At 34.5% G+C, this 26217-nt stretch overlaps 1 protein-coding gene across 3 annotated transcripts in view; it reads right to left on the bottom strand.

Annotated features, from left to right (window-relative positions):
* LOC127169804 (nephrocystin-4) overlaps positions 1-26217 on the bottom strand; it is a 229647-nt gene that overhangs the window by 169295 nt on the left and 34135 nt on the right. For 2 of the 3 annotated variants that reach the window (XM_051117427.1, XM_051117428.1), the window contains exons 1-2: positions 13598-13662; positions 48-206 (exon numbers count right to left, since the gene is read on the bottom strand). In XM_051117427.1, the coding sequence (XP_050973384.1) occupies positions 48-92 (45 nt within the window). In that variant the 5' untranslated portion in view covers positions 93-206; positions 13598-13662. Of the gene's footprint in view, positions 1-47; positions 207-13597; positions 13663-14525; positions 14696-26217 lie in introns of those variants that run through there. The other variant, XM_051117429.1, reaches the window with a different exon arrangement.

Genomic DNA, 26217 nt, shown 5'->3' with positions numbered 1-26217 from the left:
TCACATTCAAATTTTAAATTGAGAGGGGGTGTTGTGGGTAATCTTACCTGTGCCTGTGTCTGTGGATGACACCACGCCGGGAATGCTGTCATGTCCAGATACTAGAATGTTGGGTGGGAGCAGGTGCATGATGGGAGTGAGAGCTGGGTGTGGCTGTATGGAATAGAGCAGCTGAGAGCCCTCCATCACTGATAATACAGCATTCACTACAGAGAGAGAAAGACAGTCATGATTACCAATGAACTTCACAGGAAGATGACAATTCTAGATATTTACATTTTCTATTAGTGCAAAACTCACTGCTACAATGCAAAAGCGTTGCTAACTTGTTCATAAGGTGTTCTGAGTGTTGCTATATGATTGCCAAAAAATACCACTCATTCATTCCAAAGAGGAAGAAAGGGAATAAATAGTTCAAATGTAGATTTATTTAAATATTTTGTATATTATCTATCTATCTATCTATCGTTAGAAATGTGTATTATTTAGTAATGTATTTATTGTTTTTTACAAATGTATATTTATTACAAATGTATATTTATACTGTGTCTATTATTTATAAATATATATACACTTAGATTTTTTTTATTTATTTATTATGTTTTTGCATACTATATATATATATATATATATATATAAAAATTATCTTGTTAAAATATTATATATATATATATATATATATATATATACATATATATATACACACACACACACACACACACATATTTACATTGTGGCAGGAAGAGAAAATGACAGACACAGTGGGCGTGACATCAGGCCTCAGAGAGGCTTTTATTAAACATAAAATAAACAAAAGTGTCCAAAAGGTGGGAACAGAGTGTCCAAAATAAACAGGGAATCTGGTGTTCTCGTTGTGCTGGGGAGTTCCATGAAGGAGGGGGTCGTTTTGGAAAGGGATGGGTCCAGGTAAGGGGCAGAGTCTGGCGGCCGCACACGCTCCCAAGGTCCATGGCATTAGGGGCGGTGGCTTCATCCTCCTTGGCCCACGGCACTTCTCGGGGTTTCAACGGCCCAGCAGCCTTACCCGTCAGCTGTCTCACGGTGCGGTACCCCCTCAACGCTCCCTTCCTGGACCCAGACCTGGCTGTTTCAGCGATTAAGGGACGGGATGATGATGTACATACACACACACACATATATATATATATACATTTATATATATATATATAACAGAATAATAATACTAACTAATTAATTAAATAATCCCAAAGGCTGTATTCATTTAATCGAAGATAAAATATTTTAAAATATTATTACAATTACAAATAATACATACTTTAAAATGTCATTTATTCCGGTGATGGTGAAGCTAAATTTTCAGCATATAAAATGAAACATAACACTTTACATTATATGAATTTTAAATTATATGAATTTATAATATTAATATTGTGTGCAGTTGTGCTGAAAAGTTACGTTTGGATTCTAATTTTAGCATTTGGGTGAATCGTCCTTACTGACTGGATCTGTGACATTGGTACATATGTGCTTCTGTTCCCTCCTTCAGTTTATGGGATTATATTGCCCAATTCATCATCCGCCTTTTCAGCTGATAAGTCTAAAAGGTAACAGGATGCCGCTCCTCAACAAGCCACACAATTTAAGGCATCATTTATGTCTGTAGCTCAAATGGTGCGGGACAAATTACACACTGAAGTTTAATACTGGCTTATGGGTTTAGAAAAAAAACATCTAACCTCAAGTATGAGCAATAATAATAGTGATTCTTGTCTTAACAACCACCACTAATAACTATAAAAAGCAGGATACTGTCAAACCCCACAGCACGGTAAAATCTAGAAGCCAAGGTTTACACATCATTGTTAAATATGGAGGAAAACATCCCTGTCAAATCTGCGCTGTTGACTGCACCCAATGAATCTCACCATCATAAAAGATTGCTAAAAACGAGAAAGATATTTCTCTCAAACTGGGACAACATATGAGAGCACAAGCAGAGTTTCATTTCATGCTAGAGTCAACAACTATATCATATGCTAGCAATCTTCACTTTAATTTAATTTCACCACACTTTTGCCCACTCTACAATGATTTCGAGAATACTTTCACTGTCAGACACTTTCACAGCAAAGGAAAAACACCCACCTGGACCCCATTTGCGTTTCTGAACCTTATTTACCTTTAAAACAGGCACTTTAAGTTTTACGCTTTCACAACCAGTAATTCAAGGTAAGACACAGATATTAAAATCTCACATGTGTAAGGACTTATGTAAGGCTTTTAGATTTAAGGTGTGCCCACAAGATCAGAGAAAAGTTTCCCATGGTGCAACTGGACATGGATCACTTGTGTGCTATTCTTTGTTGTGCGCATCTATGCATGAAATAAAGAGCAGGCTGGTGTGAGCCCGCTGAAAGACAGGCCATTCACACCAGTCTGCGTCATTACATTTCAGCAGAGCTTTCCATTTTTCATTAGGCCATTTATCCCAGACACGGATACACGCGCGCACACATTCCGCTCCATTACGTCGAAGCCGTATTACACAGAATCGTGCATCACTGCAGTTCAATTAGAAAAAAAACACGGCTGGTTCTGAATGAAACAAACGTGTGTGCGCACACCTGCCTGAGTTGAGGAAATGGATGTCGGTGACACCTGCATACGGTGGCAGGTGACACCTCACATATTTTCATTTACATACCAAATGACAGGTCCAGATGGAATCTGCAAACTTTTGGGGATTTTGGAATGGGTTTAAACATTAAAAATATGGCAGAAATTACCAAACTAACTTCAAAAAGAAAGAGAGCAAGGCCTTCTGGAACAATGCCATACCCCATGCGCAGTCACTTTAATAGTCAAACACATTCTAATTGGTCAGAATCGCACTACGCTTTGCCGTTGTGCAAATCACTGAGCTGCAGTGTGTCATTCAGTTCACTCTTAATAACAGCTCTGAGTAATGCTCGACTAATGGTTAAGGATCAGGGCTTTTAAAAAGAAAGGTCACTGGTTCAATCACAAGTAGGGTGACAAAATTACTAGAATACTTATCTAATGGACTATTCTGTACAATTAGAGTACAACAAATTGGATTAAAAAACATCCACTTAGTAACAAATAAACATGCTGTTCAAATGATTAGGTATTAGCGGGCACAGAGAATATCGGCACACTTTTTCTATTCTCTCCACTCATTTTGGGGGACAATCTGCAGAATGGAACGGTTTGTGATGGAAGTACCAATCCTGAGGTAATCTATGCACATATTTTGTGTGGGCCTGCATATTTCTACTCTGTGTAGCAAAGTTCATTCTTCGCAGCTTTATTATGCAACACTATGCATTTCAAATATAACCTGCTGATCTTTTTTTAACAATGTATTTTCCTATTTCAATGTATCTGTATAAATGAGACACCTGCTGTAGTAGTAGTAGTAGTAATAGTAGTACTGCAATTACACTACCAGTCAAAAGTTTGGGGTCGGGAAGTGTTTTTAATGTTTTTAAAGTCTCTTATGCTAAACAAGGTTAATTTAAAAAAAAAAAAAAAAAAAAGGAAGTTTTAAAAACTTTAAAATTAGGGCTGGGTTTTGACACAAATTTCACGATTCTATTTGATTCTCATTCACAAGCTTGCGATTCGATTCGACTACCGATTCGATATTGATTATTTGGGATATATATCAGGTACAGTACATGCCAAATTTTCTCAAGGAAGAAATCTCTCTCAACTAATGCTGTAAAATATATAAGAGAGTCAGTTGGTACTAGATTATAATATTAAAGGTTCAAATTGATTGATTTGTGCTATACAACTGTTTAAATCACACTTAAGGTTTTATAATAAAGTTACAATTACTTCACTTACTTCAGTTTTAGCATACAAACATTTAAGTAGATGTTTACATATAAACATCATGAAAACTTGGATGGATTTTTTCAAACATAAAACAAAAGAAAAAAGCAAAAAATTACAATGAATATGTTATATATATGCATATATTTAGCAAAATGCACCTCTCTTCAGTTCATTTTTCTGGCTGACTAACGAGTTTATGATCATATGCTTTCTGAGGTAAACGTGATGTTACATGAGTTTCTTACAAGCTGTTATACTGACGTCTTTGCACAGCTGAAACAGTGATTGAGCGATTACAAGAGAAAGGATACGGATTGTTAAGTTGTACCTTTTTTTGAAAAGTACTTTGAATTTGAATGCATCACACTAGATCTCGCAGCAGCCTTTTTATTCCTTCTGCGGTGAATTCAAACGCTTCTCACCAGATTTCACAGCACTGTGCAGTAACGGTGTCTGTTAAAGCTGTTCTGACCTCGGACTAAGTTCGTTTGCGTTGCAGTACGAGCTGATAAACGAGCTGCTGCGCATCTCAAATGAGCAACGGGATTTTGTTTCGCTTTCGTTTCGTTTTTCATATGAAACAGAAATGGTAGAGCTTATAAGTTGATCAACGCAGTGGTCGCGCCAGTGCGACCGTTCAGAAAATTTAGTCGCACCGGCAGAAAAAAATGGTCGCAGTCTGGAGCTCTAGAAGGAGATGATCAGTTCACGTGCACTACACGCTGACGCATCTGTTGATTGAGGCTCTCCAGTAATCTGACACTCCACTTTAAACAGCGCCAAAATGGCATTTTTTGTTAGAATACAGCAATACACCAGACAGAATTTGAAATCTGAGACTTTGTTCCATCCATTAACTGAAAACAGGCTAGACTAATAGATTCTTGGGATTTAAGAATCGATATCGCTCTGTAATACTGAGAATCTATTAAAATCAAGATATCGATATTTTTACCCATAAATGTAATTTATTTCTGTGATGGTAAAGTTGGATTTTTAGCAGCCATTACTCAAATCTGTAATGTCACATGATCCTTCTGAAATCATTCTAATATGCTGATTTTGTGCTTAAGATATATTTTTTGATATTATCAATACTGAGTTGCTTAATAGATTTATCAAAACTGTGATGCATTTTTGAGTAGAAAGTTTAAAAAAAAAAAAAAAAACAGCATTTTTTAAAACCGTAAATACCATTTTCTTCACTTTTTATTTTGATTTTTTTGAATGCTAATGTGCATTTATTTATTTATTTAAAAAAATTAAAAAATAAGTTATTTAAAAATTGTACACTGCTGTTTAAATGTTTGGGGTCAGTAAGATTTTCAGTGTTTTTTTTTTTTAAAGAAGTTTCTTATGCTCATCAAGGCTGTATCTATTTGATCCAAAATACAGCAAAAAAAAAAAAAAAAAAAAAAAACAATAATTTTGTAACATATTATTGCAATTTAAAATAAGTGTTCTATTTTAATATACATTAAAATATACTTTATTTCTGTGAAGCAGAACCTTCCATTGATCCTTCATAAAATAACTAGTTGTGCTGCTTAATATTTTTTGGGACCTGTGATACTTTTTTCAGGATTCTTTGATAAATAAAAAGTTAAAAAGAACAGTGTTTATTCAAAATAGAAATTTTCTGTTACAATATACACTACTATTCAAACGTTTGAGGTCAGTAATTTTTTTCTTTCTTTTTTTTTTTAAGAAATTAATCATTTTATTTAGCAAGGATATGTTAAATGGATAAAAACTGATAGCTAAAACTTGTTTTGTTATAAAAGATTTCTATTTTAAATAAATGCTGTTCATTTTAACTTTTTATTCATCAAGCATATTAGAATGATTTCTGAAGGATCAATGGACGAAGTAATGACTGATAAAAAAATATGGCTGTGTCACAAAAATAAATTATATTTTAAAGTATATTAAAATAGGAAACCAATATTAGAAATTGAAATAATATTTCACAATATTACTGTTCTTTCTGTATTTTTGATTAAGAACATACAGCCTTGACAAGCATAAGAGACTCCCAAAGTTTTGAACGGCAGTGTATTAAAAAAAAAAAAAAAAAAAACTAAATAAATAAATGATATATATATATATAATGTATTTATTTAGTTTTTTTTTTTTCATTTATTTATTTATTTTTATTTTTATTTTTAATTTTTTAATTAATTTATTTTTTTTAATGCAATCAGGACACATTGCAGTCTAGATTCAAATTTGCATCTTTTATATAAACCCCAAGGGTCTGCATATGCGAAGCACAAGTACAAACCACCAGGCCACAGCTCAAAAAAAAAAAAAAAAGCATTTAAAATTATTCAAATTAAAATAAATAATAGCAATCAGTGTACCGGAACCTACAGCTCTCTGTCCACCAGTTTTGTTGCTGATTCCCACTGAATCCTTCATGATTAAACCTGATTTACCAACTAATTTAACATGACCGATCTTTCTTTGGCCTTTCGAGGTTATTATGTGTTTCTTTCATGGGTGAAGGAACAGCAGATGTAACTACATCAACATGGCTTTGCATCTATTTGTCTCCATTCTGAAGGAATGACTAAGCTACTGTGCTTGTCAAAATCAGCCATCTACAAACACTGAAGTGTGTCAAAATAGGCATTCTAATCTTCGGAGATGAAAAACCACTCACTCATTTTCACATCTCTCCATCTCTCTCTTCTACACACACACACAAAGACATGCGCCCAGACAAACACATCAAATAAAGCGCAGATTTCTACGTGCCAGAATTATTAGGCTCTGCCAATGCTGTTTACATGTCCTCTGTGCCAGTTGTTCTTAACTTATGGGTCATGATCCAAAAATGTTCTGCTGCAAAAAGCAGGGGGTAAAAAAATCAATAATAAAAGCAAAACATAAAAACTATCCAACTTCCAAATAATTGAACAATAAATATAAGCAAGATACATATTCCCCTCTATTTTTTTTTTGTAAAAAACTCTTGCCATGTTTTTTGTTTATGACATCACAAGCTATGTACCCAAATAAAATCTATGGGTATTTTGGCATAAAATCTATGGGTATTTTGGCACAAAATCTAAAATAAAATAAAATAAAATAAAATAAAATAAAATAAAATAAAATAAAATAAAATAAAATAAAATAAAATAAAATAAAATAAAATAAAATAAAATAAAAATGACATGAAATTAAATTTAATTTAATTTAATTTAATTAAATAAAAATGTAAAATATAAAATAATATAAAATACAAAATACAAAATTCAAAATATAAAATATGACATGAAATGAAATAAAATACAAAATTTAAAATATAAAATAAAATAACTGTAAATTGTAAATAAAAAAAATAAAAAAATTACATATAAAATAAAAAAATAAATAAATATATAATTTAAAAATAATGAATTAAAATATAAAATAAAATAATATACTAATTTAAAAACCTTTAAATATACAGTTAAAATAAAATACAATTCAAAATTTAAAATATAAAATTAAAATAAATATATAATTAAAATAATATAAAATTCAAAATGTAAAATATAAAATTAAGTTAAATTAAGTGTAATAAAATAAAATAATAAAAAATGAATATAAAATAAATTTGAATATATAAAATTTAAAAGGAAATACTATATGACATGAAATGAAACGAAATAAAATAAAATATATATAAAAGTATAATATAAAATAATATACATAATATAAAATACAATAAAAAAAAGAAAAGAAAAAAGGAAAAAAAATACAATAATAAAATCATTTTAAAATTTAAAATAAAATAATAAAAATGTAACATTGAAAAACATAAAAATAAATTAAAATAAAATGAAATGAAATGACATCAAATGAAATATAACAAAACAAAAAAAAAGTGTAAATATAAAGTAAAGTAAAGTAAAGTAAAGTAAATAAGAATCAGAAAGTAAAGTAAAGTAAAAATCTGTTTCCATTAAGAAACAAATTCATCTATATCTTGGATGGCTCAAGGGTGGATACATTTTCAGAAAATGTACATTTTTGGGTGAACTATTTTCCTTTTTTAAAGTCACTCATTTGGTTTAATCAGTGTTCTTTGTAAAGCTGCTTTACGTCAATATGTACTGCGCAACTGAATTACACTAAATGAAACTGAACCAAATTAATTCAAATTAGTTAAACTAAACTAAACTTAAATAAAATCAAAATAAACATACTGAATCAAGTTTAAATTGATTCAAAACAAAATGAATCAAACTGAACTTGATTAAACGTACACCGAAACAATAAAACAGATCTCTATCAAATCAAACCAAACTTAACTGATCTGAACAGAAGTGAACTGGGCTGGGTAGCGCATCTGGTCGCCACTTGATGTTTAACAAAAAAAATCTGTAAGAAAACCAGTTGAGAAGCACTGCTCTAGGTTTTCGTCCTCTCACTTTCCCAACATCTGCACCATCCAAATGATGGCTTCAGCGGTATTAATAAGCAGACAATGGCTGAATGTATGTGCGCTGCTGTATAAATCATGCGAGAGAATGCTTGCACCTATGTTTGTGTGTGTTTGACAGCAAGTTTACGTGTGATCTGAGAAGCCCTAGGAGGCTGAGACTCTCAGAGAGACAGCAGGACATCTCCTCCCTCCAGCATGGAGAGGCATAATTGAGACAGAATGGCAGGTAGCACAGAGACACACGGCTAGAAGGAAAGGCTGGATTCAGAGAGAATTTTAGATCAACGTTGCTCCCTCTTCACTCCAACAGCTGGACACCCTGCAGATACACTGCATCCATGAGTCACTCTCATATGGTGCTCTCAGTCCCGAGATTAACACATCTACAAAGCAAGCCGTATGAAGGGACAACAGCAAAACACCACTCTCGTTATAAACAGAATTACTTGGTTTTTTTATTTGTTACTGTACTTAGTTTAATCTTAAAATATATTCTCTAATGTCAGTACTGTTTGTTAAAGGAGAAGTCCACTTCTAGAACAATAATTCACAAATAATTTACTCACCCCCTTGTCATCCAAGATGTTCATGTCTTTCTGTCTTCAGTCGTAAAGAAATTATGGTTTTTAAGGAAAGCGTTTCAGGATTTTTCTGCATATAATGGACTTCATTGGTGCCCTGATTTTGAACTTCCAAAATGTATTTAAATGCAGCTTCAAAGGGCTCTAAACGATCCCAGTCGAGGAAGAAGTGTCTTATTTAGCGAAATGTTCTGTTATTTTTTTCGGAAAATAAAAATGTGTATACTTTTTAAGCACAAAAGCTTGTGTAACAGGTTCTGGGATGCACGTTCACGTACTACTGAATCATGTCGAAAGGTCACGCCGAACGTAGGCGCAACTACAGACCCAGTGTTTACAAAGACACGCAAAGACTAAGAAAGTGCAAGTAAGTCAAACGCTGTTCACAAACAAAAAGGTACAACGACGTCGGACGATTCTGAAGTTGTAGGAGAAAATAAGATGGAGTTTTTCGCCATACTTTACCTTTTTTAGCCGGAGTACACAGATGATGAACTTGATTCGTAGTAGTGATGGGAAGTTCGGATCATTTTACCGACTCGGACCTTTGAGTCTCATTCAGCAAAATTAACAAATCTTTTTTCGAGTCATTTCGTTCATTTTAGCAAAATATAATTAAAATGTTACGTGTTACTTCCCTACATCTACTGCTTAAACAAACGTTGATCACACTACAAACAAGACCAAACTATAATGCTATAAGAAACAGAAAAAAAAGATTCATTCATTGTTTACCTGGGTCTTTAGTCTATGATTAGCTCACCTCACCTCTTATCGGACAAGTTTTCGGGTTTGAGTTGTTCGTTCATCACGTGACCGCCCCATAAGATGAATGAATAACTCAAAAAACCCGAAGACTCGAAACAGGTGAACTAATTCCAGTACAGGACCTAACAGGATGCTGTGCATGCGCGACTGAACGAATCACTCTCCGAGACGACTTGTTCTTCCCGAGTCACATTAAAGATTTCAAAATGAACCCATGAGATTCAAAAATGACCCATCACTAATTCGTAGCATCGTGAACGTGCATCCCAGAGCCTGTGCTACACAAGCTTTTGTGCTTAAAAAGTATACCAATTTTTATTTTTCGACCAATCGTTTCTCTAGATAAGACCCTTCTTCCTTGGCTGGGATCATTTAGAGCCTTTTGAAGCTGCATTTAAACTACATTTTAGCCCTTCACCAGAATTAGAATTAACGCTATTTCAGTAAAAAATGATAACACAGAATGGTTAAATACACTAAAACTAAAATTCTACTTTTAAATGTTACATTTGTTTATGTCTAAAATGCTTGTTAAATGAGTTTAAATGTATGCTGTATTCACTGAAATAAATTCAAAATGTCTTCTATTTTGTTCATGTGCTCTTGCTTAATAAATGTTCATCTTTTGATTATTGCTGTTGCCTCTAGTAATTCTGTGTGTGTTTTTAAGTTCCAGTCCATTTTAAACTAGCAATATAATACATTTTAAACAATAGTTGACTTTAAATAACCCAGCTTGTTTGGTAAAAACATTTAACCCGACCAGCTGGGTAAAAATAACCCAGCAAGTGTTCTGTCCAATATTTACCAATAGTTGCCAAATAACCCAAGTTGGGTTGTTTTGAACCCAGCATTTTTAGTGTACACATTTTCCATTTTCAAAATCCTATAATTTTCGAGACTCACATTTTCTAAACCTCTCAGTAGATATTCGGACCATATTTAACATTAATGGTTCATACAGCACTATTTTCAGCTTTATAATTGGTATATATTACAGTCATCAGTAATTTTTTTTTACATTGATTTTTTGTCAAAGTGACATCTAAAATAAAAAAAATAAAAATAAAATAAAATACAGACTTTTTTGTGTAATGTTTACGCATTACAATTTCTAGTTTTATATAATATTAACATATTAACCTATAATTTCCTTTGTGCATCACTGCCTTCTTACTATGAATGAAATGAGATATGCATATGCATGGATACATATGAATTAATAGAGATCTACTAGCTCAAATTTTGGCTTTCCTTATGATAGTCCCTGTAATATCAAAGCCTAATATCCAATTTAACACATCCCCTGCGGTGGCGGCGAAACCATGACACAAAATGGGCTGATGGCACAATACGGCTGTGTGCATTGTCCTATTTGTCAAGTTCAATGGTCTATAAAAAAAAAGACTGTTTAAAAATGTGGCTGTTGTTAGGACCGTATGTTATATTTCAAGGTCTTAGGTCTCTTTAAGGCATACGTGTCAGCCAAGACACCAGACCACAAAATGAGCTGATGGCAGAATAGGTTGCCCAGCGTGCATTGTCCTATACAATAAGTTTAATGGTTTCTCATGAGCACATAAGTCTGTTTTTTTTTTTTTTGCAAAGGTCCTTGAGGCTATGTCAAACGGTGCTAGGAATATCATGAGAAGAAACCTAAAATGCAAAACATTTTGCATAAGGAAAGAAGTGCAATCACTACAGAAGACAATCACTGCAATTCTTGTATGATAAACTTACTTTATTTAAATTCTTAATTTTCTTTCTTTCTTTTTTTTTTTTTTTTTTTTTTTTTAAATGTAATGGGGGCAAAAGTCTGGAAATGGGATTTTTTTTGTCCATACTCTGCTTTCTTTTTTCTATACTTTTCCAGACCTGGTAATAACAAGTGAAATTCCATACTTTTCCAAACCGTGCAGGAACCCTGTATCTTATTATTAAATTATCCCTTGTGAAAAAGAAGTGTGCTTAATTGCACACTTGTAGTGTAGTTTAAATTATTAGTTTATTAGTTTATTTTAGTATATTTATAACACTTTTAAAAATGCACTTTGTAATGTCAAATTAAATGTTTTATTTTAAAGCACATTTTAAATCCATACTTCAAGTACTTTCATGTGGAACACTTTTTATGGTGGATGGATGCACTTTGTTGGACTACAAATTCTCAACAAAAAATAAAAAATAAAAAAAACAATGGAAAAGCAGCACAATCAAATAAAAAACCTGTGAAGAACTATTACTGTATGTTTGACATTTCATGTTTGCATCATGGTGACAGGCTGAAAGGCTGGTGTTCATTGTTTTTACAGAAGATTTATAGTTAATAATAGTCTCCTGGTGTTATATGTTAAGTCATTTTGAATTTAAATTACTTTGACTTGTAAGATTTTTTTTTAAAAACATTTTCCTAGTATTATTTCTGAACAAACAATATGTATGAAACAAGTTTGTACAAGATGTTCATGCATCTTTTCTGCAAAGATATTTAAGTGATTTGGTTAACATGTTGACAACTGCATGTGTGGTGCACTTGGAATAGAGTTACTGTAAATTGTGGGGTAATTTTCATTTTTTGGTAAACCATCCCTTAATTTTGCAAATGTCTGCAAAAAGGTGACTTTTGAAGACAACCTATGTGACCGCATTAAATCCACAGCGTTGGAAAATGTACACAGACAATAAAAGTACTTCAATTTAAATAAATGGCAAAAGCGGAACATATCTATTAAGAAACAAAAAGATAAGAACATAAATAGAAGAAGGAATCTGAACACTATTCTATAACATAAAATGCTTACAAGGTCAAAACCAAATAATGCATCTTCCAGGACATGAGACGTCTGCCAAACACAACAGGAAAAAAGGCCAACATTAAAGGATATTCATCAATTAAGGCTACTTTCTGAAATCTGTTTCAAGAATCTCTTCAATTATTTATAGGCGAGTCCCAGCTATTTCGTTTAATTTGCACATTTAAGATTCTCCTTCAAAAGAAGCAACCTGTTCACCTTTCAGAGTCAGGAAAGATAAGAAAATAAGATCTGAAATGGTCATGATAGAGATTGTTTGCTTAGAACAGCGCTGCAAAAAATAGTCCTAATTCAATTTGCTTTCAGGTGGAAATGAATCTAAATGGGAAAGTCAAGGCAAGCTGACAGATTGAATACTGAAAGCATTTGAAAAATGAGGCAAACACACACACACACACACACAAATAGTTTCTCATCACTAGTGTCAGAAAGCATGAAGTGCTATTTATCAACTATTTATTACTAAGCTCTTGCTGTTGTCTCTAGCTCGGTTTGACTCCTTTGAGACCATGAGTAGAATATGTTATCTAGTGTCAACTTTCACTACACACGCTCTCCCAGAAATCAGGCCGGTTCAGTCAAGCCTTCAAATACCTGCTGTGCTGCTGGGGTAATCACATCAATGAAACATCTATCTACTGTACAGAACTAAAAAAAAAAAAAAAAAATCATGAAGAACTGCCTTAGAAGAAAACAGAGTGATCTCTTCATTTCAAAACCACATTGATGGGGACTGATAACTTCAGCTTTAAAAGTCAACATGAAACACAATTCACAACCTATTTCACTTTTGCAATGTGACATTTATGTGTCACTCAAGATTTTCAATGTGAAAAAAGTAGGCCAGGATTTGATTGGATAATGACAACAGGGAGTTGAATATCAGAACAGAGTCACACCCGAATGCCTCCTGAAATGCCTCTGGTACCCACTTTTGAGGAGTATTTTTGACTGGGACTTGCAGTTTGCTTTCAGGAACATCTCAATTCACTACAATTCACTTCTTTTTTAAATCTATTATCATTTACTCTTATTGCTATCAATTTGTTGACTTCAAACTTTGACTGAATCCACCATTCGTTTAGCAGAATTGAGATGTTAACAGTGTGGAATATAAAATGTTGACTGAATGCAAAGCTGAGGGTTGCACTTACACTGCAGAGGGTCCTTCATTGTTGGGTGCAGGAGGGCTCTGGGGGTCCCACTGAACAGACTCAACCTGAAAAAGACATGGTGGTAAAAAATAGTTAAAATATTTAGTATAAAAATGTTATGGATTAAAAAAAAACAAAACAAACAGAATATAAATACACTGTTAAAAGGTTTAAACGTCAAAAAGATGGGTTAGGGTTAGGTTTTTAAATTTTTTTTTTCTAAAGAAAATCATTTTATTCAAGAAAATATCTCATATAAATGCTGTCATTATGCTTCTACAAACATTAAGCAATACAACTGTTTTCAACATTAATAACAATAAGAAATGTTTACTGAGCAGCAAATCTGCATATTAGAATGAGTTCTGAAAGATCATGTGACACTAAAGATGGTGTACGTGAAGGTGTAATTTAGGGCTGTGACTAACGATTATTTTGGTATTATTGATTCTATTAGAGTAGTTTGTTGATTCTACTCTAATAGAATCAAGGAACCATTGCAGCCCTATATATATATATATATATATATATATATATATATATATAGCAAAAATTTGTTTAAACAGAGTATAAAGCATTTTTCTAAAGCAGCAAGTTGAGGTGGGTCACAAATTTAAATACAAAAAAAAATACTCCGAATTAATTCAAAGTCCACCACACTCCGCTGTTATACAGATATGCTTCTTTGTTCAGTATGACAAAGAGAACATGAAATTACAGACCCATTAAAGGAGTTATGAGAGGCACACATTCAGTTCTTTCTTCTTTTGAATAGCGAGCCAATTATAATAAGCCCACTTTATTCACTCATTACAGGTTTCAGGACTTGCTGCATAGTCAATAAGACTGTGTGCTCTGGAGTGTCATTTTTCACACTCATGGAAATGGCCATTCGGCACTGCTCTGAGGTGACTGAGGTGACCGTTACCTGCCCTCCCCCTGAGAGATGCTGGTGTCTGCACGACCTGTGAAGAGCTGAAGGAGTCCAAACCCTGACCCCACTGCATCCTGGGAACCATCTGCCCTGGTAGACAGAGACACCAACTCCACCACTGCCACCACAGAACTCAAACACAGGGAAGTATGGAAGTACACCACCTACAACAAGGAGACAGACAGAGAAAATTACATCATTATTTTCTCAGACTGTGCTGGTATGAACTTGGTCCACTCTTCTTCCACTCTCTTTTATAGTTTGGTAACTGTAGTGGGTTTCTTACTTAGTTTGAATTTTTCATAGATTTCCAATCAGGTTTAGATCAAGACTCAGGCCTGACCATTTCATTATTTTAATGTTCCTAGTTTCAAGGAACTGCTTTACCTGTTTTGCAGTGTGACAGGGCATTGACTTGCATGAAAACTGCAGGATGCTTGCAGGGAAGGACCTGCATGTTACTGAAGGAGGTTCTGACAAAAATATGTAATATCCCCCAAACCTTAACACTTTTCTTTACGCAGGAAAAAGTCCTCAAAAAAACCTAACCTTACATACAAGCAAGTTTGCTTTGGCAAACACTACTAACAAAAACAGCAAACAAAGGAGTCTGAGGTGAGATGGTGAGAAAACAGAGAAAGAAACAACAGGTTATGGTGGTGAAAAGTGAGAAATTGCATAGGACGAAGATTAAACCTGTAACTTAACTTTATCAGAGAAAACCCAGAGGTTTGTTGAGAAAGAACCTAAAGAGGAGGTCTGGACATAATGATTTGTTTTTTAAAAAAAGAGCATGCAGAGTCTTGGTCTGACATCCTGTGGCTTTTGGAAGAATCTGGCTGAGGACGTCTAAGAAAGCGCAGGCCATCTCACGCTATTTCAACAGCCTCTGTCTTTTGCAGAAAATAAGAATTGCAGAATTTCTCTCTTACACTTGCACAGATTCTCTCACAAGTTGAATGTGTAGCCCTAGGAAATATTCATTTCCCAGAATAACAATGTTTTCTCACGTAAAGCTTTGAAGCCGAATGAGAGATGGAGGCACCCATTAAAGTCTAGCAACCACTGAACCAGTTTAACAATTACAAGAAACACCTACTTACACCACACCAATCAATAGCAGCAGCAGCTCTGATTATGCAGAAGGGGCTTTTAGAGAAAAAAAATAAAACTCAATCTATACAAACATCAAAGCAAGAGTTCTGCGAAATCAGCTGAAGAGCAAAGCACAATCAATACTAGCACCCTGCACACGCAGCACAGCGAGTCATATTTACTAAGGTCATTTGTATGCATAATCCGAACAACATTTCACATTTGAAAACTAATAAGACAACCTTGTCCTTATTCATGTAACTGCAATTATAAGGCAGGTTGCTATATTTCCATAGCCTGATTATTAGTAATAATTGCTCTGTTTTTGTAGCACGAGCTACCGTTTATGATATAATATGCTTATGAATTGAATAAACATTTATGTGTATTTTATGCCTAATACTTATGCTATATTTGAAGTATAAAACCCATTGACAGTATATGTAAGTACAGGGTGGGCCATTTATATGGATACACCTTAATAAAATGGGAATGGTTGGTGATATTAACGTCCTGTTTGTGGCACATTAGTATATGTGAGGGGGCAAACTTTTCAAGATGGGTGGTGACCATGGTGGCCATTTTGAAGTCGGCCATCTTGGATCCAACTTTTGTTTTTTCAGTAGGAAGAGGGTCGTGTGACACATCAAACTTATTGGGAATTTCACAAGAAAAACAATGGTGTGCTTGGTTTTAACGTAACTTTATTCTTTCATGAGTTATTTACAAGTTTCTCTTTGTTCACAGCCATTGACATGTCGAAGAGGTTAACACGTGAGGAGCGGATCGAAATTGTGTTGATATCTGGTGAACGCAGTAACCGGGTCATTGCAGCAGATTTCAGTGCAAGACACCCTACGAGACCACCCATCTCCCATGCTACAGTTAGCAAACTGCTTGCTAAGTTTCGTGAAACTGGTTCAGTGTTGGATTTGCCAAAATGTGGACGCATGAAAACCGTCACTAATGAAGAAACATCAGTGGCTGTCCTAGCTTCATTCAGCAAGAGCCCACAGCGTAGCACTCGCCGCATGTCACTGGAGAGTGGCATTAGTCGAACATCCCTTCGGCGAATATTAGCTACTCACAAATGGCACCCTTACAAACTCCAGCTACTGCAGCATCTCAACGAGGATGACCCAGATCGGTGCACAGAATTTGCAGAATGGGCAAAACAAAAATTGGAACAGGACCCTCAGTTCACGCAGAAGATTTTGTTCAGTGATGAGGCAAACTTTTATGTGAATGGTGAAGTTAACAAACAAAACCACCGCTATTGGTCTGACACTAACCAACATTGGATAGATCCCTCCAAAACTGTTGGAACAAAAAAAAGTGATGGTATGGTGTGGTATATGGGGTACAAAGATAGTGGGGCCATTCTTCATCAATGGAAACCTCAAAGCCACTGGATATTTGAAATTGCTACATGATGATGTGTTTCCCTCTTTATGCACTGAAGCTGGCACGTTCCCTGAGTTTTTCCAGCAAGATGGTGCACCATCACATTATGGGTGTCAGGTCCGAGCATTCCTAGATGAACAGTTTCCTGAAAAGTGGATTGGTCGTCGTGGGCCAGTTGAATTGCCCCCAAGGTCTCCCGATCTGACCCCCTTAGACTTTTATCTTTGGGGTCATCTGAAGGCAATTGTCTATGGTGTGAAGATATGAGATGTGCAGCACCTGAAACTACGGATACTGGAAGCCTGTGCTGGCATTTCTCCTGCGGTGTTGCTATCAGTGTGTGAAGAGTGGGAGAAGAGGGCTGCATTGACAATCCAACACAATGGGCAGCACATTGAACACATTTTATAAGTGGTCAGAAACTTGTAAATAGCTCATGAAAGAATAACGATAAAACCAAGCACACCATTGTTTTTCTTGTGAAATTCCCTATAAGTTTGATGTGTCACATGACCCTCTTCCTATTGAAAAAACAAAAGTTGGATCCAAGATGGCCGACTTCAAAACGGCCACCATGGTCACCACCCATCTTGAAAAGTTTGCCCCCTCATATATACTAATGTGCCACAAACAGGACGTTAATATCACCAACCATTCCCATTTTATTAAGGTGTATCCATATAAATGGCCCACCCTGTATATCAGCTGTATAAAACATATGGACGTGGATGAACTTCACTGAACACTTTTGCCAAAAATAAATGTCCTTATTTTTATTTTTGAGCCTTCCGATCATGAACCTTTTATGAAACCCATAGTATTTTAAGCGATGCACGCTCAAGCTCCTAAAATACCAAATCACAGAGATTTTAATGTGTCTGTTTACAAGTGATTCAACAGTATTCAGAAGCGCTTTGGTTGATTTTTTGGACTATGTGGGTCGATGGTGCTTGAGTCTTCAAATCAGACCACAAGAGCTCCTGCTAAGTTTGGGTTGCGTAGGTTGAAAGGGTTTTAAACTTGAAACTAGTTTAAATGCAGAGCAGAGGTTGTGCCATTGATTGAATTCACACTACTTACAGGCACTAAAGAAGCATAGAATAAAGTACAGGTTCACACAGATCAGAATTCAAACAAAAGCAATGAAATATAACCATGACAGAAGTGCTTCCAGAGTGCACTAATTCAGATTTTGGTACCACAGATGTTGAACAGCACCTGAAACGTTCAACCATTAGAGACTCAAGCACTGATGATAATTGTATAATTTCATTCTTTTTTCATCATTTAAAATGTTTTTATTAATCCATTGGGTATGAAAACATTCTATCACAACATTTATGGAATTTGTAAAAAAAAAAAAAATAAAATAAAAATAAAAAAACTAACTTTTTAAAATAAAATTTTAGATTTAAAAACCAATAAGAAAATGGCCTAAAAAAAACCCTCAGTCCGTTAAAGGAACAGTTCATCCAAATATAAAAAAATGTACTTTCACCAAAACAGTTGCTGGTCCCCAATAAAAATATAGACTATATAGTATAGAAAGTATATACAGTACACAGCATAAAGTACACCCCATCTGAATAAACATAAAAGATGTATTTTCTTAATGATCACTAGTATAACTCATGAAAAGATGGCAAAATTGAAATGTATTAAACATATACTTAATAAAAACAAAAAATTAATGGCAATAGTTTCTGTAAAATAAGTAAATTAGCCAATTTTGTTTAAATGAAGGATTGCAGAAATGAGTATATAACAGATTTTATTCAGCAAATGTATAATATTCTAATACTTAGTATGTCCTCCAGAACCCTTCTTGGTACTGAGAGTGCAAGTTTAACTGTTTAACTCCTGGAGGATGACTTCCTTAAATGCCCTGGTCTTTAATGGGGAATGTTGCTCAGCTCATCTCTACAGAATCCCCCACAGCTGCTCAACAGTGTTAAGTCTGAGTGAAATACACGTCTACTGAAGGATTTTCACCTTGGGACAATGAATACCTTCAATGTCATGTTGAAAAATGCCCAACAATGCAGGGAATGAGAAGAGGGTAGCATCTTCTGTTTCAAGTTTTTGTATTACATCACACAGTGGCGTGTGAATTGACAGCACTGATGCACACCGTTAGCACTCATGCATCCCAATATAAGAGCTTTACTATGACTAAATGTCACTGTGTGAACCAGGCACTTCTCACTGTACTCCTTCTCTAGCAACACCAGTACATTTTGGATGCTTTTGGATTCAAAATTATTTAAAGTATGATAAGAGTATGGATTCCCAGAAGTCTATATTTTGTGAATATGAGCCTTGGAAGAGGTTAAAGGAGAAGTCCACTTCTAGAACAACAATTCACAAATAATTTACTCACCCCCTTTGTCATCCAAGATGTTCATGTCTTTTTGTCTTCAGTTGTGAAGAAACTATGGTTTTTGAGGAAAGCATTTCAGGATTTTTCTCCATATAATGGACTTCATTGGTGCCCCGATTTTGACCTTCCAAAATGTAGTTTAAATGTAGCTTCAAAGGGCTCTAAACGATCCCAGCCGAGGAAGAAGGGTCTTATCTAGCGAAATGACTGGGTTTGAGTCGTTCGTTCATCACGTGACAGCCCCATAAGATGAACGACTCAAACCCGAAAACTTGTCAGATAAGAGGTGAGGTGAGCTAATCATAAACTAAAGACCCAGGTAGACTCAAACCTGAAAACTTGTCGAAAAACCTGAAGACTTAAAACATGTAAACTAATAGGATGTTGCGCATGTGCGACTGAACAAATCACTCCCCGAGACGACTCGTTAAACATTAAAGAATCGCTCAAGAATGACCCACCACTAATTCATAGCATCGTGGACGCGCATCCCAGAGCCTGTGCTACACAAGCTTTTGTGCTTAAAAAGTATACAAATTTTTATTTTTAAAAAAAAAACGGCAGATCGTTTCACTAGATAAGACTCTTCTTCCTCAGCTGAGATCTTTGAGCCCTTTGAAGCTGCATTTAAACTGCATTTTGGAAGTTCAAAATCGGGGCACCAATGAAGTCCATTGTATAAAGAAAAATCCTGTAATGATTTCCTCAAAAACCATAATGTCTTTACGACTGAAGACAGAAAGACATGAACATCTTGGATGACAAGGGGGTGAGTAAATTTTTTGTAAATTGTTGTTCTGAAAGTGGACTTCTCCTTTAAATGAGTTTATTGTGCTTTGGCTACAGTATGTAATTCTAGTGGTGACAACAACCATACATGTTACTTCTGCAAACTGTGTCATACCCTGTGAGATAAAGTGTGACTCATTTAATAGCTTTTGCTGGCTCTGAGACACTTGCATGGTATTTTTCCTGCTTTTTTTCTAAAACTTAAAGTGAAGACCTGATTATTTCAGGAGCTTTGTTACAAGTCCATTGTTTTTGAATGTCAGTGGTACTTCTGCTATATTTTCACACCTAAAACAATAATTTGGTACTCCTCTTGTACCACTGCCCCCTTTTAAGCTAAGAAATAAATCTCCTGACAATCTCCTGGCTATATAACACTTTTAATTGTCAGGAAATTACTTGTCTTAAAATGTTTTGGTTCAATATACAAACCTGGTTATTTAAAATTGCCTTAAGCCTACACCATTTTTTTTTTATTTAGTAACTTTCAGGAGGGTGTACTCCTTTTTTTTTGCAACAACATTTTATCACTTTGATGACTTTGAAGAAAATCTTATTTTCCTAAATAATTTTGACATTCTTTTTTGGTAACTGATTAAGCTGACTTATATGTAATAAGAACCTTAATATGTCTTCTAAATAAAGAGTGGTGAATTTGTTAAGTTTTAGACCAGGACCAAATGTATCATTTTCCTTTTTTTCCAAACGAACGAGTGTGAACACACCCTAAACGTACACTAAAGTTAAATCCGTAAAACCTAAAATGTTGCTACTTTATTGTTATGGTAAAATTCTGGCAACCACAGATTTTTTTTTTTACAGTGTGGAAGTCAATGAGGACCAGCAACTGCTTGGTTATTTTGGGTTCTGCAGAATAAAAAATAATAATAATAATAATTTTGAGGGCGAGTAAATGATGGAATTTTCATTTGAGTGAACTATGCCTTTAAGATTTAATTCTGGCAAAATGCTGAAAAGAAAATAAGATAACATTTTGTAACTATAGCTATCACCTAATAAATAGTTATGTAATCACCTTTTCCAGTTTTGCTACAGCAGGTCTCTGAAGGTCAACCTTTGTATTTCACGTAACTCTTCTGCGTCAGTGCCTTCGAGCATAAAATGGGGGGTTATGCAAAATTCAAAGCAAACTTTTCAAAAATGTCTCCTTTCACTGCTTTACATATCTTCAGCTCATAACCTATGACATGCTCTTGTTTCATTCTTACTCTGAACTTCAAATGAACCGCAGTGAGCTGAATAAACATTCTTACATGAATCTGTACTCTGAGTATTTGCTCTCTAGTGGAAATAATCATTTACATTGTATGGCTGAGACGATTCCCTTAGCTCACCAGCAAGGCTGGTTTCATCAGAGCTCTGGATATGCATTTTCAATTCAAAAGGCAAGGTTTCCTCTCTTTCACTCCTCTTTTCAGACTGCTTTCACTCCTCTTAGTGCTATAGATAATGATCAATGATGCAACATGTCTTTTAAATCCATTTTTTCTACAACACGCACTATCATGAGCGACCGGACTACATTCTCAGCACACTGTGGCATTAGATGAAGACAAAGGTAATCTAAATATAAAAAAAACAGGAGAAAATGTTCAAAAAAATATTACAAAGAAAGCTCATGTGATCTAATATCAGCATGCTCTTTGTTTAAGTGTAATTTAAAGTTAGTGTTTCCAAACCCTCACACATTCAAGATGAGTCACAGGCCTGAAAATTTTTGAACACGTCCAATTTTCTGAACCTCTGACTCTCATTAGCAGCTAATAATCTGTAAACTGCGAATCCATCTAATTGTGAGGTGAGAACATTAGCTTAAAGACTGGACAGGCTGGCATTTCAAAACACAAACACTCATGACACAATCAAGACTCCTAATTCTCTGCCAACCCCGTACACCCTCATAAAAATAAATGGGCTTCAGAAATTCGGCAGAGGAGATGCTGAGATTATCATTACACAGATCTCCCCTCTCCCGCTCTTCACAAGCCAATCAGCAGACAGAGGGTACGGCTTCTGATCCACTCTGCCAGAAATAGTTTGCACTCGTTCAGACGCCCCCAAAAACACAGTCAACAAATCATTAGTCAGGAGGAGTTGTGAAATATCCCTGTAAAATTCACAAGGGCACCAAGTCCTAGTGAAGCGGCATTATAATATGATCCAGTGCAGGCGGAGAGCAGGTTTGAGATTGCCATGCATAGCAAGAAGGATTATTGCTAGGCTGTTCTGTTGTTATGGGCTCATTAACAAAAAATGGGATCTTTTGAAGTACTGAGTTCAAGACTCTGTGAAAATGTTGCATTACAACTGTCTAAGTCGCCTAGCATATAAGTGTGTGTGTCAGAGAGACAGAGAGTGAGAGAGAAAACATAAAATGTATAAGCAGCAGAAAGCAGCTAACAAACACAGACTCTAGGGACTCTAACTAACCTTGTGAAAGTGAATCATTGAGCGCAGGGCTCTTGCCAAAGGGCCTCTGCTGTCTACTGCTGCAGTCCAGCAGATGAGAAGCAAGAAGGCAAGCCTGTAAATGTCTGTACACAGCATCTCACTGCTCACTGACAGGGGGAAAAAGTAGATATTTGGGGTGCCAAAAATAATATGTTAACTCCTGAGAGCAATTACATATAGTTTCATTGATATCGTTAAGTTAACAGTGCTGATTTAACCCAATTTTTTATTATTATTATTTTATTTTTATTTAACCCATAACACATTTGGGATTAAATGATTTTATTACATATTACCCTTCCTACCCTTCCTATTGGTATTTGGATGCTTAGGCCAAACATATAAATGTACATATACGGTTACATTACGTGAGCGAGCTAAGCGATTGTCTGCGCAGCTGTCGCCACAATCCTGACATAAACGAGAAGTTACTCCAGGAGGGATAATAGAAATACACAGTTTTCAATTAATTTTAATGTTACTGTTTTTATTGTAGCAGCATGTTTATTAGGATTAATCTCCAATCTGTCTATAATATAATGCTATCCAATAATTTCACTTAGTTTAAAATGATCACTTAGTTTAAAATGATCAAACCGGTTATTTTTGAATAATCGACTCTGGGCTTGGAATATTTTTGTTAGAGATGCACGATATTGGATTTTTGCCGATATCCGATATGCCGATATTTTTCCATCTCATTTTGGCCGATACCGATACCGATACCGATATATATCATTTTGTTTGGAAAGTTAGTTTTTAACAATAGCTTATTTGTTAGGATTAAATAAATAGTAATGAGTGGTTTACATTCAGTCCCTTCCTTTTCATCAGTAGGCTAGTATTATTTATGATCTGAATTTTGTGAATTCAGTTCACTTTTGCTATGTTTTAAGACAAACTTTGGATGCTTTCACTTTTGAATTCGCCATCTGAATACAACATTTCAAAACGACAACAGAAAAGTAGAACTAAACTGGGTGACTGTGAGGGTGCTTTGCGGACATGAACAGGACATAATTCATTGCTACAACTTCTTAATTCATTCCTACGATTTATTAATTTATTAATTTGTAAAATGAGGGAACGAATTAATATGTAGTATTAACGAATTGTTAATTTATTCCCACGAAATATTTTATTTCCCACCCGCAATTTATCACAGTAAGAGATACGAAAACATGGAATCCTCCGTCCGCCATCGTTTCCAGAATAGTCGCGTCATTTTTGCCGTCACCACCTGGCTGCTGCTGACACTACAAATACAAACCAGGCTCTACACCCGAAGCACTCACAACGAAAACTACTCTTAGCGTGATCAGTGAAATCCTGAATATGCCACGGCTTTGTAACTCTGTAACTCCCGCTGCATGGAGCAGACGCTTCAGCACTGCAGATCATGCACTCGCACAAATGCGACCACATCAAATTGTAACTTGCTCAAAAAAAAAAAAAAAAAAAAAAAAAAAAAAAAAAAAAAAAAATTAAATAAATAAAGTAAATAAATAAATAAATAAAATTATCTAAAATGTGACAGTTTTGATCAGTCTAGAGCCCTGCAATACAAAGGCATTCAACATGGAAAGAAAGCAATAGAAATGTAGTCAGTAAGTCCTGTTTAATTATAATTTGCATATAATTACAACGTGCACAGCGCTTTGACAGGGCTGCGGGACACGAACAGGACATAATTATTTCCTACAACTTGTTAATTCGTTCCTACGATTTATTAATTTATTAATTTGTAAAATAAGGGAACGAATTAAAAAGTCGTATTAACGAATTCTTAATTTATTGCCACGACATCTTTTATTTCCCACCCGCAGTTTACCACCATAAAAGATACGACAACATGGATTAAACATAAATTACAAGAAAATAAACCTGCGAAATTAAAGGGTTATTAAGTTTGTGGCAATTCGTGACCAACCGGGAAAACAGGACACATAGCCGCTTATGGCTTTAAATGTATGGGCTCAAACGGCATGAATCCAAAAGCATGGTCGCTACTAACATTTGCCTGCTAACCAATTATTTAACTTATAAAGAATGCTTTGTACCTCACTTGTGTCATAATATTCACGAAAAATGTTTCATATGAGAAACATTGTGCTTTGCCGTTGCGCCGCCGGAGAAAGAGAATTCACTGACCGCGCGCAGTAATTACTTTTTATTTTAAATTCAGATCATGTCATGTGCAAACATAGCCATTGGGTTTCAAAATACATCAAAGAGCACCATAAAACCATTTAAATGTGCATTTAGCGATCTAGTGATGGATATGAAACAGGCAACAGTACATGATCCCAAATGGAACAACGGCGCGCTACACATCTACACATCATTCTGTGTGTGCATTCTCAGTTTAAATGCAGCCATCCAAAACAGTGAATCTACTCCTCATTCAGTCAAAACTTTGCTTCAAGAATGAGCCACACTGCTGACATGATCTAATCCCTAGCACACCCTTAGCACATGTGAGTTAACATATTCATCTTACCGGCAAGACATATCGGCATAATTTTTCAAATCGGGCCGATGCCGATATTTACATTTGAAGTCATTATCGGCCGATTCCGATATCAGTCCGATAATATCGTGCATCCCTAATTTTTGTTATTGGAGTATTTCTAAAATGTTGTTTAAACAAGGAAAAATGATGGCATTTTATCGACATATCTCAATATTACGAGAAAATATCTTATTTTAACAAAACAACCACACAGTTTTAACGACATATCTCGTTTTTAGGAGGAAATTGGTCGTTTTTTAATGACATCTCATTATAATGACATAATTAAGTAGAAAAAATATGTGTGTGGCAGCAATGTTTCACTGTAGAAATGTATACATTTTATATGAAACCTAATCATTATAATTATAAAAACAGAATTATACAGAGAATGTATAAAATAAATGTTTGAGGTCAGTAGAATTTTTTTTTTTATGCATGAATACTTTTATTAAAATAGGGTTAATTAAACTGATGAAAGTGACAGTTTTTTACAAAAACGTTCTATTCATTAAAGAATCCTGGGGTGGGGGTGTGGGGGGTCATAAATGTGATCTAAAAATATTAAGCAGCAGTTTTCAATATTGATTATACATTGAGTATTAAATCAGCATATTAGCAACAATACAATAGCAAATAACAAATAACAAAACAATAACAATATCTGAAGGAGTAATGACTACTGAAAATTCAGCTTTGTCACAGGAATAATAAACATTTTAAAATCTATTAAAATAGAAAACAGCTCTTTTAAATTGTATTAAGGTATCACAATATAACTGTTTTACTGTATTTTTGATCAAATAAATGTTGCTCTTGGTGATCATAAGAGACAATAAATAAATACATTTTAACTCAAATAACAAAATAAATAAAATTAAAATTAATAAATAAAATTAACAAAATAAATAATCTTATCTCTATATATTCTATAAATATTTGATAATATATTATTGACACACACACACATATATATATACATATATATATATATAAATATGTATGTGTGTGTGTGTGTACATATACATATACAT

Source organism: Labeo rohita, chromosome 8, assembly GCF_022985175.1.
Source record: "Labeo rohita strain BAU-BD-2019 chromosome 8, IGBB_LRoh.1.0, whole genome shotgun sequence".
In the NCBI taxonomy this organism is placed as follows: domain Eukaryota; kingdom Metazoa; phylum Chordata; class Actinopteri; order Cypriniformes; family Cyprinidae; genus Labeo; species Labeo rohita.
This window is presented reverse-complemented; position numbering and strand designations above follow the sequence as displayed.